The 19,377-nt window shown below is 37.0% G+C and overlaps 1 protein-coding gene across 4 annotated transcripts in view; it reads left to right on the top strand.

Moving 5' to 3' along the window:
- The window catches only part of RICTOR (RPTOR independent companion of MTOR complex 2), a 172,575-nt gene that overhangs the window by 85,377 nt on the left and 67,821 nt on the right, over window positions 1-19,377 (top strand). For all 4 annotated transcript variants that reach the window (XM_069096191.1, XM_069096192.1, XM_069096190.1 and 1 more), the window contains 4 exons: window positions 9,971-10,097; window positions 13,727-13,896; window positions 15,889-15,956; window positions 17,641-17,708. In XM_069096191.1, coding sequence (XP_068952292.1) covers window positions 9,971-10,097; window positions 13,727-13,896; window positions 15,889-15,956; window positions 17,641-17,708 — 433 coding nt within the window. The remainder of the gene's footprint in view (window positions 1-9,970; window positions 10,098-13,726; window positions 13,897-15,888; window positions 15,957-17,640; window positions 17,709-19,377) is intronic.

Below are 19,377 nucleotides of genomic sequence, written 5' to 3'. Positions count from 1 at the left end.
GAGGGGAAGATTTTATGACCAAACAAGAGTCAGAGAGCATTATAAAATGCAAAATGGATAATTTTGATTACATTAAATTGAAAAGCTTCTATACAAAAAAAGCCAATGTAACCAGGATTAGGAGGGAAGTGGAAAATTGGGAAAGAATTTGTATAACCTATGTCTCTGATACAGGACTCATTTCTAAAATATACAGAGAATTGAGTCAAATCTATAAGAATACAAGTCATTCCCCAATTGATAAATGGTCAAAGGATATGAACAGGCAGTTTTCAGAGGAAGAAATTATAGATAGCTATAAGCATATGAAAAAAATGCTCTAAATCACTTTTGATGAGAGAAATGCAAATCAAAACAACTCTGAGGTACTGCATCTCACCAGTCTTATTGGCTAAGATGACAAAACAGGAAAATGACAAATGCTGGAGAAGATGTGGACGAATTGGAACACTAATGCATTGCTGGTGGAGTTGTGAACTGATCTCAACCATTCTAGAGAACAATCTGGGATTATACTCAAAAGGCTATAAATAATTTCGTACACTTTGGCCCAGCAATACCACTTCTAGGGTTTTATGCCAGAGAGATCATAGAAGTGGGAGGAAGACCCATATGTACAAAAATATTTATAGCAGCTCTTTTTGTGGTGGCAAAGAATTGGAAATTAAGGGGGTGCCCATCAATTGGGGAATGGCTGAACAAGTTGTGGGTATATGCATGTAATGGAATACTATTGTGCTAAAAGAAACGAGGAGCAGATGGACTTCATATTTTACCTGGAGAGGCTTATACGAACTGAGGCTGAGTGAGAAGAGTAGAGCCAAGAGAAATGTGTGCACAATTACAGACACAACATATGTGTGATGACCGACTTTGATAGACTGGACTCTTCTCAGCAGTTCAGGTTTATAAGTCAACCCCAAAAGTCTCATGATGCTCTGAGATGTTTACATCCGGAGAAAGAACTGAGTTTGAATCCAGATTGAAGCAAACTACTTGCTCTTTTTCTTTTTCTTGTTTGCTTTTGTTTCCTCTTTCCCATTATTCATTCCATCTGATACAATCCTTCTTTATAACCTGACTAAAGTCTAATGTGAAAGTATTTGCAGATCCTATATTTGATTGTATACCGCCATGAGGGGGGAGGGGTAAGGGAGAGAAAATTTAAACTCAAGGAACTGTGGAACTGAATCTTGTAAACTAAAAGTAAACAAATTAATAACGACCAAAAAGTTATGGTGTTCTCTGTCAAAAAAAAAAGTCATTTGATTTCGCCTTTAGGAAGTCTTAGGTAACTTTTGTAGAAGAGTGTTTCAGCAGAGTAACAGAAGCCTAGGGAACTGGAGTAAGAGAACAGAGTTTTTTGTTTTTAATGCTTTATTAACTTCTGATTTACATCATTTGTTTTCACCAGATTTTGAGTTACAAATTTTCTCCCCATTTTTCCCCCACCCATCCCCCCAAAACAGCAGTCCCACAGGATATCCCCACCTCCAATCTGCTCTCTCCCATATTTTCTCCCATACCCGTTTCGACTTTTCCAGTGGATCTCTATGCCTCAGTGCCTGTACATCCCATTTCTTAATTACATGTAAGAGGTATTAATAATAGTATATATATATACACACACACACACACACACACACACACACACACACATATATATATATATATATATTTGAATATTTGATTTTAAAACTTTCAATCCCAGATTCATTCCCTTCCCCCCCTGCCACCCACCCCCACTAGGGAGACAAGCAGTTCAGTATAGGTTGTACATGTGCGGCTAATGCAAAACAATAACATCGTAGATATATTGTAAAAGACTGACTACATTTCCCTCCCACCCGTTCTATTCTCTACTTTGATCCTGTCCCTTTTCAAAGTGGGTGCTTTCAACTTCCCTCCCCCCCAGCCTGCTCTCCCTTCCATCATCCCCATTCTCCTGGAGGGTGAGATCCCCTATTTAGTGTGTATTTCCCTCCCTCCTCAAGCCAGATTCAATAGGAATAAGGTTGACCCATTCCCTTCTGCCCTCCTATTCTTCCCCTCCATTGCAACCATTTTCCCCTGCCTCTTCTGTATGAGATAGTTTGCCCCAATCTGTCTCTCCCCATCTCCTCTCATTATACTCCTCTCACCTCTCAATTTCACCTTTTAAGTATTATCCCTTCCTGTTCAATTGGTCCCATGCCCTCTATCTATGTATACCTGTAAACGTATATACACACATTCACATATGTATTCATATGCCCGCATACCCTCATATAAAGATATATATATATATATATATATATATTTCTAATCCCTTCAACTACTGAGAAAAGTTTCATAAGTTACAATTATTATTTTTCCATGTAGGAATGTTAATAGTTCAACTTTGATAAGTTCCTTATGATTTCTTTTCCCTGTTTACCTTCTCATGCTTCTCTTGCTTCTTGTATCTGAATGTCAAATTTTCTATTCAACTCTGTTTTTTTCAGCAAAAATGCCTGAAAGTCCTGTATTCCACTGAATGACCATATTTTCCCCTGAAACATGATACTCAGTTTTGCTGGGTAGGTGACTACTCTTGGTCTTAATCCCAGCTCCCTTGACCTCTGGAATATCACATTCCAAGCCCTTCGATCCCTCAGTGTAGAAGCTGCCAGATCCTGGGTTATCCTGATTGTGTTTCCACAATATTCAAATTGTTTCTTCCTGGCTGCTTGTAATATTCTCTCCTTAATCTGGGAATTCCAGAACCTGGCTATAATATTCCTAGGAGTTTTCTTTTTGGGATATTTTTCAGGAGGTGATCGGTGGATTCTTTCAACCTCTATTTTGCCCTCTCGTTCTAAAACATCAGGGCAGTTTTCTTTGAGAACTTCCTGGAGGATGCTTTCCAGGTTCTTACTTTGGTCATGGCTTTCAGGTAGTCCAATAATTTTTAAATTATCTCTCCTGGATCTATTTTCCAGGTCAGTGGTTTTTCCCAAGAGATATTTCACATTGCCTTCTATTCTTTCATTTGTTTGGATCTGTTTGACAGCATCTTGATTTCTCATAAAATCATTAGCTTCCATTTGCTCCAATCTAATTCTGAAGCAATGATTCTCCTCAGTGAGCTTTTGAGATTCTTTTTCCATCTGGCAAATTCGACTTTTTAAGGCATTCTTCTCCTCATTGCCTTTTTGAGCCTCCTTTGCCATTTGAGTCAGTCTGTTTTTTAAGGTATTATTTTCTTCAGTCAGGCTGTTGACTCTCATTTCATAATTTTCTTGCATTGTTCTCATTTCTCTTCCCAGTTTTTCCTCCACTTCTCTTATCTGCTTCTTAAGGTCCTCTATGGCCTGTAACCAGCTTGTATTTTCCTTTGAAGCTTTTGGTGCAGGAGTTCTGACTTCACTGTTTTCCTCCTGTTCCATGCCTTGCTCCTTCTTATCCCCAAAATAGGAGTGTAACGTTGGAATCTTCTGTCTGCTTTGCTTCCTCTGCCTGCTCATTTTGCCACTCAATTATTTGACTTTTGGGCTTTTTGCCACAGTAGGACTCTGCCACCAGACAGGGAAGTTTTCGTCCCAAACACTGGGGTTTTCTCAGCTGCCGGAAGTATTAGATGGGTGCTCTCTCTGAGGTCTCCACACGCTCTGGCAAGCTGGACACACACCCCAGGACCTCCACCCTAGACTGCAATCCAGATCCAAGCAGGTTAAAGCAAGAGCGATTACCCCTCAGACTGGTGCTTGGTGCCCCTACACTCTGCAGGCCAGGAGCTGAAGCCGCCACGTGGTGCTGGCAGGCTGTGCTGGCGTTTCAGCGGTTTCTCGCCCCAGGGGTAAAAGCCACGCACTCCCACTTATTGGTCCCAAAGTCCAGACTGTACTGACCTCTCACTTTGTCCTTTGTGTCTATGTGTTGATAAATCTGGAAAAGGCCACAGCTGCTGCTGATCTGGAGTCCCTCTGGCCAGCGTCTGGTCAGGCCCGCCCTGGGGCTAAAGCCTCAGCGTGGGGCTGGGCTCAGCTCCCAGAGCGCTGTGCTGGCCGATTCCTGCCGGCCTGCAGGGCTGTCCTCAGCGGGAGGTTAGCTTTTCTGTGTCATTATGTGGGTTCTGCAGCTCCAAAGTTTGTTTAGAGTCCCCTTTTTACATGGATTGGGGAGGGTGGAAGCTGGAGCCGCAGGAAGGTCTTGCTTCTACTCCGCCGTCTTGGCTCCGCCAAGAACAGAATTCTTTCTAGTTTAGTGGTCAGTCCCTAGTCAGTAAACGTTTATTAATTCCATACTAGGTGCTAGGCACTATGCTAAACTCTTTGGGCAAAAGAGTCCTTCCTCTCAAGGAGTTTATAATCTAATGTTGGGGGAAAGTGGGGCAGATGTGTACAACATGCAAACAAACGTATATACATACAGAGACACACACACATATATACATATATATATGCACACACATACATAGTAAACTATATACAGGATAAATAAGAATTAACAGGAAAGGCACTGGCATTATTAGGGATGGCTTCCTATAGAAGGTCAGATTTTAGCTGGGAATGAAAAGAAGCCAGAGAAGTAAGTAGATAGAATTGAGGAGGGAAACTTTTTATGTCATGGGGCCAGCGCAAAAGAATGCCCAGAGCCAAGAGATGGAGTTTGTTATTCATGGAACAGCCAAGAGGCCAGTGCCAATGGATCAAAGAATACATATTGGGGAATTATCAGAAGTAGGAGGGGGCTAGGTCATGAATGGCTTTGAATGCTAAGTAGAACATTTTATATTTGCTCCTGGAGGCAATAGGGAGTCACTGGAGTTTAATGAGTAGGGGATGTGATCTTACCTGTGTTTTATTAAAAATCAGTTTAATGGCTGAATGGATTGGAGTGGGGAGAGACTTGAGGCAGGTAGACCCACCAGTGGGCTGTTAAAATAATCAAGTCATGAGGTGATGAAGCCTGCACTAGAGTGGTTTCAATGTCAGAGTTGGAAGGAGTGGTGGTGATATTTGAGAGATGTTTCAAAGGTAAAATTGACAGGCTTAGTTATGGGGAGTGAGAGATGGCAAGGAATCCAGGATAAGTCGTAGATTGTGAGCCTGAGGGACTGGGGGAAAGGTTGTGTTTTCCTCTACAGTAAAAAGGAAGGTAGGCATGGGAAAGGGTTTTGGGGGAAGGATAATGAGTTGTGTTTTGGGTACATTGAGTTTATAATGTGTATATCCAGTTTGAGATGTCAGGCAGCTGAAAATTCAAGAGTAGAGGTCAGCAGAGAGATTGGGGCAGGAAAGGTAGATTTGAAAGCCATCAGAATAGAGATGGTAATTAAATCCTCAGAAGCTGATGAGATAAAGAAGTAAAGTAGTATAGTAGGAGAAAAGAAGGCCCATAACAGAGTGAGGGACACCTATGGTTATGGGGTATGATCTGGAGGAGGATCCAGCAAAGAGACAGAGGAATGTTCAAATAAGTATGAGGAAAAGCAGGGAGAGTGGTATCCTGAAATCCTAGAGAGAAGAGAGTATCAGGAAGGATAGAATGATCATCACTGTCAAACACTGCAAAGAGCTTAAGGAGAATGAGGATTGAGAAAAGGCCATTGGATTTGGCAACTAAGGGATTATTAATAACTATGGAGAGAGAAGTTTCAGTGAAATGATAAGGTAAGAAGCCATATTATAAGAGGTTAGAAGAGAGTGACACAGGAGAGAAAGTAGAGGTACCTATTATAGCTCACTTTTTTGAGTTGTTTAGCTACATAGGGCAGAAAAGATATAGAATGATAGTTAGCAAGGATAGGTAAAGGATTTTTTCAAGATAGGGGAGACATGAGTATATTTGTAAGCAGTAGGAGATGAACCAGTAGAGAGGGAGAGATTGAAAGTAAGTGAAAATGGGAAAGACTGAGTGATAATCTGTTGAGACAGGATGGAATTGGGATCACTTGAACAAGTAGAGGGATTAAGATTAGTCTTGGTAAGGCATAAGTGAAGTGGGTGAAGGAGAGAGTATCAGAAGATATTTGAATTATAGGAGATGAGGAAGAAAGAAGAAGAGGGAATTCATGGTGAATAACCTCATTTTTTTCCCCTGTACAATATGAAGCAAAGTTCTCAGTTTAGAAAGTGCAGAGAGTGGGAGTCATAGGAGCTTTGAGAAGGGATGAAAAGATTTAGAAAAGTTGCTATGGAGAATGGGTTAATGAGTTGATAAGGAAGGTAGAGTAGGATTGGCTGGCAGCAGTGAGGACCTATTTGAGGTTATATAATATAAGTTTATAGTGGACCCAGTCAGACTTTCTCCACCTTTGTTTAGCTTGCATGATGTACATAGCAGCAAGATGATAAATGGTAGGAGTGATCCAAAGCTAAGACTTTTCTCGGTGTAATTGACAATATGCTAAGGAGGCCAGGAATTTAAAGGAGAGGACAATGTATGGAGTTGAATTGGTTCACCAAGGAATCAAGATGGGGAGGAGAGAATAGCTAGTGCAGGGGAGATGGTCTGGAAGAGAACTGAGGGATTAAGAGATTAGAGGTCATGACGTAGAGGAAGAATAGTGTTATATAAGGGAAGGCAGAGGGAGAGATAAAAATTCAATATATTGTGGTCCCAAAGAAGGCTTCAGAATTCCTGAACATGGAATGGTATATTTGTGGGTGTCTGAGGCTGAGGTGCAGTGGAGGAGATCATAGTGAGTAGGTTGGGAAACTGAGTGGTTAGTGTATTTGACAGAGAATCAGTATGTATATTGAACTCATAGTATGAAAGCAGGAGTTGGGAAGCAGAAAAAAATTGTAAGATAGGTTCATTGAGGAAGTGGGATAAGATAGGTTCAGTGAGGAAAGAGAAGGACCTTGGGGTCTTAAGAACAACAGCTACAAAGATTGTGATTGGGTGGTAGATATGAATAGCATGAACCTCAGAGGAAGAGAGGTAGTGAGAGAGAAGAGTCAATTAAAAAAAATAGTTTGAGAAAAAGTGGAAGGGTCAGGCAAAGCTTTTTGTAAAGATCATAGGCATGTTAGTAGAGATCAGGGAGAAAACAGCAGTCAACAGTCAGTCAGGTAGCTGATGTGGAGTGTTATAATTCACAGAATTTGAGGATATTGATGAATCAGGAGGCCATGGTATTTGAGGGGACATCATATAAAGTCTCCAACATTTGAGTAGTAGGGGTGGAGAAGAAGACTGAGCCAGATGCTGAACACCTTTAAAAAAGAGGGAGAATGGAAGTTGCTAAAATTGTTAGTAACAGATCTATATAGAAAGGTATAAATAGATGAAATAAGCTTCAAAGGAGGAGCAAGGGGCGGCTAGGTGGTGTAGTGAATAGAGCCTTGGAGTCAGGAGGACGTGAGTTCAAGTCCGACCTCATACACTTAACACAAAAATTATCTGTGTGACCTTGGACAAGTCACTTAATCCAAATTGCCCTCCAAAAAGAAAGAAAAAAAGGAGGAGCAAGAGATTTCTGAGTAAAAGTAGGGTTATAGATTTAGGACCAAAATGTATACTTTTCCAACTCCCTAATTTTACAGAAGAGGAAACTAAGGCTCAAAGAAATTGACTTACCTAACGTTACACAGTGAGCTATAAAACTGGAATTTGAGTCGAAGTCCTCTGGCTCCAAATTCAATATTTATATTACTGTATCACACTGCATCCCCTACATCTTAGTGAGGGTGAACTAGGTGAAAATCCAACTAAGGAGACTAAAATGTAACAGTGAGGTAGGTAAGAGAACCAGGAAAGAGCTGTCTCAAAAATCTAGAGAGAAAGCAAGTATTAAGGATAAGACAATATCAAAACCTGCAGAGAAGTCAAGAAGGATAAAGATTGAGAAAAGGCGGTTAGATTTGATAATTGAATGTGCAGAAAGGACTTGTGTCTTTAGTCAATCCCATTGCAGAAAGGGTAAGGACTTGTGTCTTTAGTCAATCCTGTTGCAAAAAGTATAGGGAGTGGAATAAAGTCCTTGAAGTTGGTAATTAAATAGATTATTTGTAACCTTGAAAAGAGAAATTGATTGATAAGGTTGTAAGCCAGATTTCAAGTGATTGTAGAGTGGGAGATAAGAATTTGTAGATAGCCTAGAAAGAAAGTATAGATAACTTTTTCTGGGAGTTTGTGAAAGGGAAGAGATATAGAAGAATACCTTTCAGAAATGATAGAATCAAGTCAGGTTTTTTAAGGATAGAAGTAATCTGGCCATGTTTCTAAATATTAGCAAATAAAAATAAAGAGAGTTTGAAAATTAGGGAGTGAGGGATCAACTGAAAGCACAACCTTTTGGAGAAACCATAAGAATATGCCGTTAAGGAAACAATTAGAAAGCTTGTCATTTTCAAGAGTAATTGCCTCTTCTTCTAGTGAGACTGGAGTACTTGTAGAGAGAATAGAGAATGATGTGTAGTTACTGTATATGGAATGTAGAGTTGGGGGAAAAGGGAACTAAGAGATGGCCTTGGTTTTGTTTTTTTGTTTTGCCTTTTGGAGGGCAATTGGGGTTAAGTTACTCGCCCAAGGTTACATGGTTAGTTTTTTGTGTGGGTGTTAAGTGTCTGAGACCAGAACCGAACTCGGATCCTCCTGACTCTGGGCTGGCGCTTTGCTCACTGTGCCACTTAGCCACTCCCTTGGTTTTGTTTTAGTTTTTTTTTAGCAAAGTACTTAGCAAGACTGATATGGAAGACAGGGTAGGAATCTTAAGAGATTAGAATAAAGATAGAGATTAAGATAGAAAGTCATGGAGGATAAAGGGATTGATGTTCATCAGAAAGAGAAGCATGGAAGTTTTTTGAGCTGCTGCACACTAATGTAACCAGGTTGCATTACCTCTGGTTTTATGTTGGTTTTTAGTAAGAGATGTATTTTAAGAAAATATTCTGGCATCAGTTTGTAGAGTAGATCACATGGGAACAAGCTTTATCATTCATCCAGTTTCAAGACTACTCAAAAAGTCCAGAAAAGGGATTTTTTTTTTAAGCTTGAATTAAGATCTTGGCAATAGGTTTTAAGAAATAGTGTGGCCTTAGAATCAATAGATCTTAGCACTTGATTTTGTGTCAGTTCAGTCAGGGAAGGAGGGGCATGTCAAAGAAAAAAATCAAGCTTGGATAATAGTGAGGATGGTTGTCCTGTTAACAGAAAATAGAGAAGCCAAGAGGGAATTGGGGTTTGGGTTGGAGATGATAGGAAGTACATGTTTATTCATGTTGTATTTAAAATGCTGGTGCTCTATCTAGAAGAAAATGTCCAGCAAGTAGTAGGGAAAAAAATTATGTTGTATGCTTCCTGGTAGTTGAATATGTTGAAAGAGACCATTTAATAATGAGAAAAGTAATAAATAAGAGGCGGCAGCTTTTAGTGATTAAGAGGAGAAAGAGGAACCAACACAGTTGCCTCATTTGTATAACTTTGAGTCAAAGTTACTTTACCTATCCTGACTTTGGTTTCCTCATCTACTAAAAAATGAGAGGGTTAGTTTAAATTATCTCTGAGGAAACCTTAGCTGTAAGACCTATGTTAAGGAAATATTCTGCTATGTAATGATATCCAGTATAACGTTATAGTTACTCTTAATGCTTACCCATGGAAAATATCTTATTGTACCACATACATGAATAATATCTATACAAAGAAACATTATATATAACTATATACTTAAGCCTAATGTAGTGCTAGGTGTATAGTAGGCACTCAAGAAATTATTTTTGATATATAAAGAGATGATATTTAAAATAAATAATCACGACAATTCTTTTCATTTATATATTGTCATATATACATTGGTTACAAACATTCATTGGTTACTATTTTTGTCCTTTTTAAAGTCTGTGTTTGAGATGGATAAGGACATAGGCATATTCTTAACATGTACCTTTGAAGTATTATACTAGGAGTTGAACATGTTATTATTTAAATCTTAAAATATATTAATAATGAAGGAATTAACTCCCTTTTCTGACTTTCTTCCCTCCCTTCCCTCTCTTTACAGATGATTACTGTGAATGCTTCCCTGTTTCCCAGCTCTGTTGCTAACTCATTGATAGCCGTTGGAAATGATGGCCTTCAGGAAAGAGATAGAATGGTTCGGGCTTGTATTGCCATTATCTGTGAACTAGGTAAGAATTATTTACAAAACAGAATAAAAGTGTAATGCTTTTTAAAGTGTTTCATCAGTCTTTTAAAAAAGTAAATTCTTTAGTCATTGCAATAATATACATAAAAGAAAGGTAAGAGCCTGTTATAAATAAAATGGAGTCATCATTCTTCAGTAGATCAGTTGCTCTTTCTGAAACATGATACCAGTAAATATATCCAGGCTCTTACCTAATTTCAATATTAAATAAATTTTATTTATTTGCAGTCTGATGATGAACACTCAATTGACCACTAAGTTAAAAGAATAAACTAATTATGCTTAATATACCGGTAAATTGATAAAGTAGGATACAGAAAATAATACTCCTTGCAAAAGTAAGATTTAAAGAAACGGAGAAAATTGCTAGGCCTTTGCATTGTCTTATGAAGGGTGACTATAAATAATGAAGATGGCTTATAGTATTACTAGTGGAAGCAAAAAAATAATTATCGTGGCAGGGACTTATGTTTGATCTTGAAGTAGTAGCATTTCAAAAATCCATTTGTTTTGAGATGCCTGGTGGTGAAGGTCACCATAAAAATAAGTGGTAATTATTTAGAGCAAAGCATGAATATAAAATTTTGTATGAGGTTAAAACTGTAAGACTTAATATTTTTTTGAAAACCAACTGGAGTAAAATAAGATAAAGATCAAGTATTCCTGACTCACCCAAAATATTCAAAGAAAGTAGTGAAAATATCAATAATAATGCCTGACTTGGTCATCAGTTAACCCACAGAATTTAATGAAAATATTTCAAAAAGCACAAGAAAAGGTTCATTCATACTAGGATTACACTGTAAGAATTATGGCTGAAGAGATAAATTTCAGTGAAGAAAGAGATTCACACTTACATCAAGATACAAAGAACATTTCTGCAAAGATTGTGCCATTGAGTTTGGAAGATAACAAACACTGCAAGATTGAACAAACTTTATCTTTTAAGGAAAGCTAAACAGGATAACTTTTTTTTTTCCTTTTTGGAGGGCAATTGGGGTTAAGTAACTTGCCCAAGGTCACAAAGATAGGGGGGGTTGTGTGGGTGTGTGTGCGTGTGTGTGTGTGTGTGTGTGTGTGTGTGTGTGTGTGTGTTAAGTGTCTGAGGCTGGATCCGAACTCATGTCTTCCTGACTCCAGGGCTGGCGCTCTCCTCACTGCGCCACCTAGCCACCCTAAAACATAGAGGTCAGTAGATAATGACTTTAAGACTGAACTTGTCTTTTTTGTTTTTGTTTTGAGGGCAATTGGGGTTAAGTAACTTGCCCAACATCACATGGCTAGTTTTTGTGTTAAGTGTTTGAGGCCGGATTTGAACTCAGGTCCTCCTGACTCCAGGGCCAGTGCTCTATTCATTGAGCCACCTAGCCTCCCTGAGAATAACTCTTTTTAAAGGAAATTAATAAACTGCTGCTCAGATATCTTCCTGGTATGACCCAGAAACAAAGCTTCAAAATCTACTGTGCAAACCACCAATTTTCCTGAGACTCAAGACTGTCAACATATATAAATGAAGAATTGTTTTTTGCATTGCTACATATTTCTTCCATATGTTAGAAGTATGTCCTATAAAATATTAATTCTACCCACTTTCACAAATATGGGATGATTATATGCTCTTAGGCTTTTATCCAAAATCTTTTACCCCATTTATTATTTATAGTTATTTTACTGACAAGTAAATTTCTATAGACCTCAGCATCACTTTTTTGGGTACTTCCTTTTTTGGCATCAAATCACTTGTGACGAAGTTGTAATATTTCAAGAAAGAAGGGAATGATATACCACCTTTTCTAATCAGTGTTAGGAAAATTTGATGACCAACTCATAGAAATAATTTTCAGAAATAAAGTTCAAAATATTAACTCTCTTACCCAGTAGGAAATATTTGCCATTGATAATTTTTTAAGAGGTAATGTCATCTCAGGCAGAAGGCCAAGGTATCTAGGTTTTAGTCCTGGTTACTGTTACTTAACTAGCTGTATTACCTGGGGCAAATTATAACTTCTCAGCCCAGATTTCCTCAATTAAAAAAAAAAAGGCAGTTTATACCATCCTGCCTTCATCACATAGTTCTTGTGAGGATAGAATGAGATAAGGTATGTTAAATCTCTTTGAAAGCTGCAAAATAAAATATAAATGCTAAATGGTAGTATTTAATATTTGCTTATATGCTTTCCTTTCTGAAGTGTGCCTCAAGAGGCTGGTGAGGTACAGTAGAAAGAGCATTGGTTCTGGAATCAAATGACTTAAATTCAGACCTTCCTGGGTCTTTCTTTCCTCAACTATAAAAAAAGGGGGTTGGGCAGACTCAGTGGTCTCTTCTAACCCTAGATATGTGATACTATAATCTTTTGTCAGTTAAATATTTTGTAGTATGCATTGCTGAGACTTGGTCACTTACATAAGTTTTTAGAAGTAGAGGCAACTAAATTTTCTCCTTTTTTGGAAAAATATTCCCTGAACTATGCATCCTAATACCATGCTTGTCTAGCTTAAACTGAAATTTAAAACAGGATAGATTTTTCTTTTTCCTCTTTGCCTATTTTCCTCCTGCCCTTATGAACCTCTCAGAATAGGGATTAATTGGGTGCCCATTCATCTAAAATCTTTCTACCTTCTGTGCAAGTATAGATGTGCCTAAAGTATATTTGACTAAGCCTTCTTTCCTTGAATACTTTTTATTCCCTCTATCCACAAATGGATTCATACTATGGAATTTGACAGGAAAATAAAAAGGCTAATATAATGTGGCCTAGCACAAACAGAAATTACATATTGGAAAGTTCTTGAAACAGGCATTTTAAGGCTTTGTTTATGTAGAATTTATTCTATAACATTAGTCATTAAAAGTTTCATAGAGAAATGTTGAAACTTTTCAAAAATTCTTTGTAATGTTAAAAGAGTGAATTGTGGCCCAGTGATAGGCTTTTTTACTATGACTATATTCTGCCTTATAGTGAGTTTGCTATGAAAAAAGATTTTGACCCCCAAAGAGTACTACTCAGCTTAATCCACCCACCTTATTTACCAGACGTGGTTCCAAGTAACTCTTGGCTGTTTGAAAAAATCAAATCCACCCTAAAAGGATAAAAATTTGTCACCCTTGAAAATATTCAAAAGAATGTGATGAAAGTATTTCCAAAAGAAGAGTTAAAAATTCTTTGAGCAATGGTGTACAGCATTGGAATAAATGTATAGCCTTCCAAGGTAATTACTTTCAAGGGGACAAAACTCTTTGATTTGTAAGGTCTCTGGTATGTTAAATCACTAGCATTACTTTATAGTCACACCTCATATATAATGATTTATTTAGATCATGTATTGGAGGAAAATAATTTACATTTTTGTCTAAAGTATCTTTTGCTATCATGAATATTAATCTTATTGTTAAATAATATTCAGATTATAATTTACAAGTTTCACATAATCTTTAAATTAATTTATTTTCAATCTATTTTAGCATCACTGAACAAAAAAATCTTGTTTTTTCAATCATCCATCTTGTTAAGTATAAGTAGAATTACCTTTTTATTATTTATATACCTGGGGAGGTTTTTCCTAGTACAATTTACTCTTTTACTCAAAAAAGTTTTATTTCTTTTCCTTTAGCACTTCAGAATCCAGAGGTGGTGGCTCTCCGAGGTGGACTAAGTACCATCCTAAAAAATGTGATTGATTGCCAATTAAGCCGAATAAATGAGGCCCTTATTACTACAGTTTTGCACCTTCTAAATCATCCAAAGACTCGACAGTATGTGCGAGCAGATGTAGAATTAGAGGTAGACTTTTTTTTTTTTTCAGTTTCATACATTTAAGTTCTTAATTTGAAAATTCTCACAGCACAGTATCAATTTAACACACTCAGTAATATTTATTATACAGTTAAATATCATTCATTTTGTCTTCACTAATTAGGGATTTATGATTATTCAGTTTATATTGATCTGAAGGTTACCATTGCTCCTTCTATGAAGAAAGGACTAACTAATCCCATTTCTAAATTCAGGAAATCAGACTAAGAAGCTCTCCATTGTGAAATCCTTTGTAGGCAGCTAAATCAGTATATTTTTTATTATCTTTAATTCATATTTTTTATTAATTCAGCTAGGCTTTCTCCCAATTCATCTGAAACAGTGAGATTAATTGTGTGGAGAATTTACTCAGAATCCTAAGAAGAGATAAGTTCAGGCATATAAGATGAAAGCAAAGGTGAGAGAAAGTAGACATGATGGTTATTTGTGTGTGTATGCACATTTTTATCATTTACTGTATCCTCAATTCTTTAAATTAGGGGCACAGTTAGAGGGTGACTAAGTGATTAGTGAAGGGTGATTAAAGTGATAAAACAGCAATGTAGATAAATTTCCAAATAACTGTTGGTGATTCCTAGCCCTAGTGAAGGGCTTTATATATGAGAATATTTTTGGATTAGTCTGATATTATGATTATATTAAGTTGGTTACTTTGATATAGGTACTCGATATCTTTGGTTATTTTGATCTTTGAGTTTATGAAACTGAAATTAGCTTATATCATGAATTAATGGGATGATAAGATCATAGATTTAGATCTGGAAAGGACCTTGTAGGTCATACAGTTCAACTTCTTCATTTTATAAATAGAGAAACCAAGACCCAGAGATGTTAGTGATTTGCCCAATATTTGAACCCAATATCCACTCATTCCTAACCTTAATCTGCTGAATTACAGCATTCTCCTTAAGAACAAATTCTGCATTCATTATTTAAAGTAATCTTATGGGTGTAAACTAGAATCTGTCTTTTGCAAGTAAGTTTTTTTAAATCTTATTTTAAACAAGATATTAATTCTGAAATTGGAGAGTTAGTAAACTGTTCAGTTATTTACACACAGGTATTATTAGCGTGTTCAAGTTTACAGTAGACATATTTGCTTATACTTTTTCTTGGTGGGGGAGGGAGGAGGCTTAATGAGACCTTTTTAATATGTAGCAGAGAAGAGTGCTAATCAGGAAAGAAGTAGTAACTTCACCCCCTCCTGAAGTGGGGGAATACATGGAAATAAAGTTGAATAGATAGGGAAATTTTATTTCTCATCTCTGCTGAAGCTAATAGTATCAAGCCAGTATCATTTATCCTAAGATCCTCAATATTTACAAAAATTCACCTCTTTCCTTACATGTGAACAGTGTGCTAAGCAGAAAGAGTGCTGTTACCTGAGTGAGAAGACCTGGATTCAAAACCTAACTGCTATTTTTTTTTTACCTACATGACCTTGATTGAGTGACTTAACTGGGCCTCAGTTTTCTTGTCTGCAATGTGAAATTATTGGACTAGATGACCCTGAATGTCCCTTATATCTCTAAATCAATAGTCTTGAGATCCTAAGTCATCAGTTACTAACAAATTCAGCCTTTTTTCCAAAACACCAATCTCTTCTTTTTAGTAGAAGCTTTATTTTGAATCTTGATAGGCACAAACTTAATTAACATATACATTCATTTTATCTAGATTTCTCTCTTTGTTCAGCCTGTCTTGAATTTTGCTTTGTATACTTTATGTTCTCACTTAAATGAAAGAAAGTCCTATTTTAGAATTTTTTAAAAAATTAAACTAAACTTCCCCCTCAGCATTACTCTTTGTTTACCAGTGGTTTTTACTTATTTCATTACTCTAGCTAGCTTAAGTACTTAAACAAATTATCTTGGAATAAAATTGGAGGAAAGTGAAAATAAATTCAGTTTATTTATTATGAAGGTAATTATCATAACAAGTACTATTCTTTATTTTTAGAGAATCTTAGCACCATATACAGATTTTCACTACAGACATAATCCAGACACAGCGGAAGGACAGCTCAAGTAAGTACCAGATGTTTCCTGTTAATCAAAGATTCACCGTATGCTACTTATTTTCTTTTTTAATTTTCAAAGTTATATTGTCAGCAGTCTCCTGGATGCTCCTGAAAATTAAAGGGGAAATAATGACTTTGTAATGTATCCTTTGTTTAACTGAAATGTTTGTTTTCAATAAAATTGTAACATGGGCTTAAAGATTTCATTCAAATGTTAGATCTCTTCAAGAGGATTAAAACTTCAGGAATTGTGAATCTTTCAGTTTTTTTATTGTAGAGTAGAATGGGGATATTACAATATAGATTTTTAAAACTTATTCTAAAAATTAAAGGATTGAGAGTAAAAGAAAAAGAAACACCAGGGTTGGGAAAGCAAATGGAGATTGCTTTAAAAGAGTAAATGCTTGTTCCAAATCAGGAAGACTTGGGTTGAAATACCACTCTTAATCAGCTGGCATATATTATGTACTTTCTATGTACAGGGAACTGTTAGACCCTAGGAATACAGAAACAGAAGTGAAACAGCTCCTGGCCTTAAAGAGCTTACATTCTATCAAGGGGAATATACACATATGTAGGGATATATAAAAACAGGATAAAGCAGATAAATGGTCACCTTGTTGGAAAGGTGCAAAGGGACCAGGAAAGACCTCCTGTAGAAAGTAACAATCATCCAGTGATTTGTGTGACCTCAGCAAGTCTCTTAACCTCTCAGTGCCCTGGACAGCTCTTTTAAGGATAAGAGTTAGTTTTTCTCAGAATGCGTTTCTTTTCAAGCACGTGCATGGGATAGAGATACAAAAGTGAAAAAGTCATCACCATCAGGGCACTTATATATTACTAGAGGGATGCAGAATGTTCGCTCATAAATGTGGAATATATATGTACAGTGAGCAATGATAGGATGAAAATTAATTGATAACTGGGGAATTTCCTGGGGGGATTTTTTTTTTTTTTTTTTGGAGCAAACAGCACTCAGTTGAGTTTGGAATGGAACTGTCAGGTTCAAGTGGTAGAGGTGAGGTCAGAGAGCATTTCAGTATTAGGATAGATTTGAGTGGGGGTAGACTGCAGAAATACTTATTTGGAAGCTATGAATTCTAGATGGGGAATGATAGCAGTTGAGGAAAAGGATGATTGTGCAAGGAGAGAAAAAGTGATGGATGCAAGAGATGTTAAAAAAAGTAGAATCATTAAGACTTAGCAGCTGATTAGATGTGAGGGGTGATGGAGAAGAAAGTGAAGATAATCCCTAAGTAGATAACCTGGGTGACCAGAACAATGGTGGTGCTCTCAACAGGAACAGGGAAATAAGGAGGAAGGAGGTGAGTTTGTATATGTTGAGTCTGAGATGCCTGTGAATTATCTAGATAGTTGTTGTTATAGGAATGGGTCTCAAGAGAGAGCTATGAAGGCTGAACTTTTAGGTTTGGGCATCAGATGATAGTTTCCATACAGATGGTAGCTCAATCAGTGGGAGCTGATAAGATCCCCTAGAAGAAAAAGGGGAGAGCCCAGAACAGAATCTGAGCACTCTTCATATAGGGAGTACAACATGGAAGATGAACCTGCAGAGGAGACAAATGAAATCACAAGTCTGGATACCCCCCAGAATAGATTTCCGTTTGTAGTGCTCAAAAACTTTACCATTTTTCACCACTTTGGTTCCTAAATATTCTGTTTCTTAATAGAGAAGACCGAGAAGCAAGGTTCCTAGCCAGTAAAATGGGAATAGTAGCAACATTCCGATCATGGGCAGGTAAGTTCCTTCACTCCTCCCTCATGAATTTGACTTAAACATTCCTTATCATATTTTAGAATCTTCTTGTTGCATATAAATACCTTCCAAAACTGTTAGTTGTGCTAATAAAGTTATTCTATACTTGTAAAGACTTCATTTCCTTCTCCCTTTGAAAGAAGTGCTGAGCTTAATTTTCTTGTTCAGCTTTCAGATAACATTAATACATAGTATCTGGGCTATTGAAAGTGGCATCTAGGATAAGAATGGAAGTGATTGAATGGGGGAAAAAATCAGATTCCTTTGATAAGGGGTTGATAAGAGATAAATAAACAATATATGTGACAAATAGTCATTTCCCAACAGAAATGAAAAGCATTTGCAACCACATGAAAAAGGTGCACCATATCACTAATAATGAGATGCAAATCAAAACAATTCTGAGGTTTCACTTCACATGCTACATATTTGCAAAAATGATAACAATGTTGAAAGGGTTGTGGAAAGATAGGCATACATAATATATTGTTGATGGAGCTGTAAAATGATGTAACCATTTTCTTTTTTTTCTTGATGACTTTTCCCCCCTTTTTGGAGGGGGGAAAGAGGGCAGTTGGGATTAAGTGACTTGCCCAAGGTCACATGGCTAGTAAGTGTTAAGTGTCTGAGACAAGATTTGAACTCAGGTCCTGACACCAGGGCCTGTGTTCCACTCACTGCTCCACATAGCCACCCCTATAACCATTTTCGAAAGCAGTTTGGAATTATGCAAATTAAGTGACTAAAATGTCCATACCCTTGGAATGGGAGATTCCATTACCTTCCTTATGCCCCAAGGAAACCATTGATAATAAAGTCCCCAGATACTCTTATTTATAGCAGCACTTTTTGTGATAGCTAAGAATTGGAAACAAAGTAGATGCCTGTTAATTAGGGAATGGCTAAACAGATTGTGACAATAGACAACATAATATAATATTACTGTGCTGTAAGAAATGATATGTGTGATGAATACAGAGAAGCATAGAAAGATCTATATGAATAGGTGGAGTGAATTAAACAGAAATGGAAATGAAAACAACAATGATACTCCAAAAAATCAAAAGTAAACTTAAGAAAATTATTACGATGAAGTTGAACTTGAATAAAGAGATGTGAGAAGACACTCTTTTGTATCTACTCCTTGGTGGAAGTGGGAGATCCATAGGTATAATATACTGCGGGTTTTCAGAATTTTTCAATGTACTGATCAGTTGTGCTGACTTTTTATTTTACTCTCTAAAAAATACTTTGTGTCATGGGATGGCTGTCTGGAAGACTTAAGGGGAGGAATACATAGGGTACTATGGTGATATAAGAAACAAAATATCAGTAAAATCTTATTTTAAAAAGTAAAAACTATTAATTAGGAACCATTCAACAAAATAAATAAAATTGCACTTCAAAAAAAGAGGAGCCTCACTTCAGTGTGTTGTGGGATATTTTTTTCTCTTCAAAAACTCATTTAGCAGTAGCCACAGTGATTCAATATTTAACATATACATTTGAGTTTGAAAATAGAATAAGAAGGGGTGGCCAGGTAGCACAGCGAGTAAGAGCACCGGCCCCAGTGGTGGGATGACCTGGGGACCGAATCCCGGCTTAGACACTTAGCACCCACCCAGAAACACCTGATCGTGTAACCTTGAGC

The sequence above is a fragment of the Petaurus breviceps genome, unplaced genomic scaffold (assembly GCF_028583685.1).
Source record: "Petaurus breviceps papuanus isolate PSGF00001 unplaced genomic scaffold, PetGlider_PUasm1.0 229, whole genome shotgun sequence".
Lineage (NCBI taxonomy): Eukaryota > Metazoa > Chordata > Mammalia > Diprotodontia > Petauridae > Petaurus > Petaurus breviceps.
The sequence above is the reverse complement of the archived record's forward strand: the minus strand, read 5'-3'. Positions and strand labels throughout refer to the sequence as shown.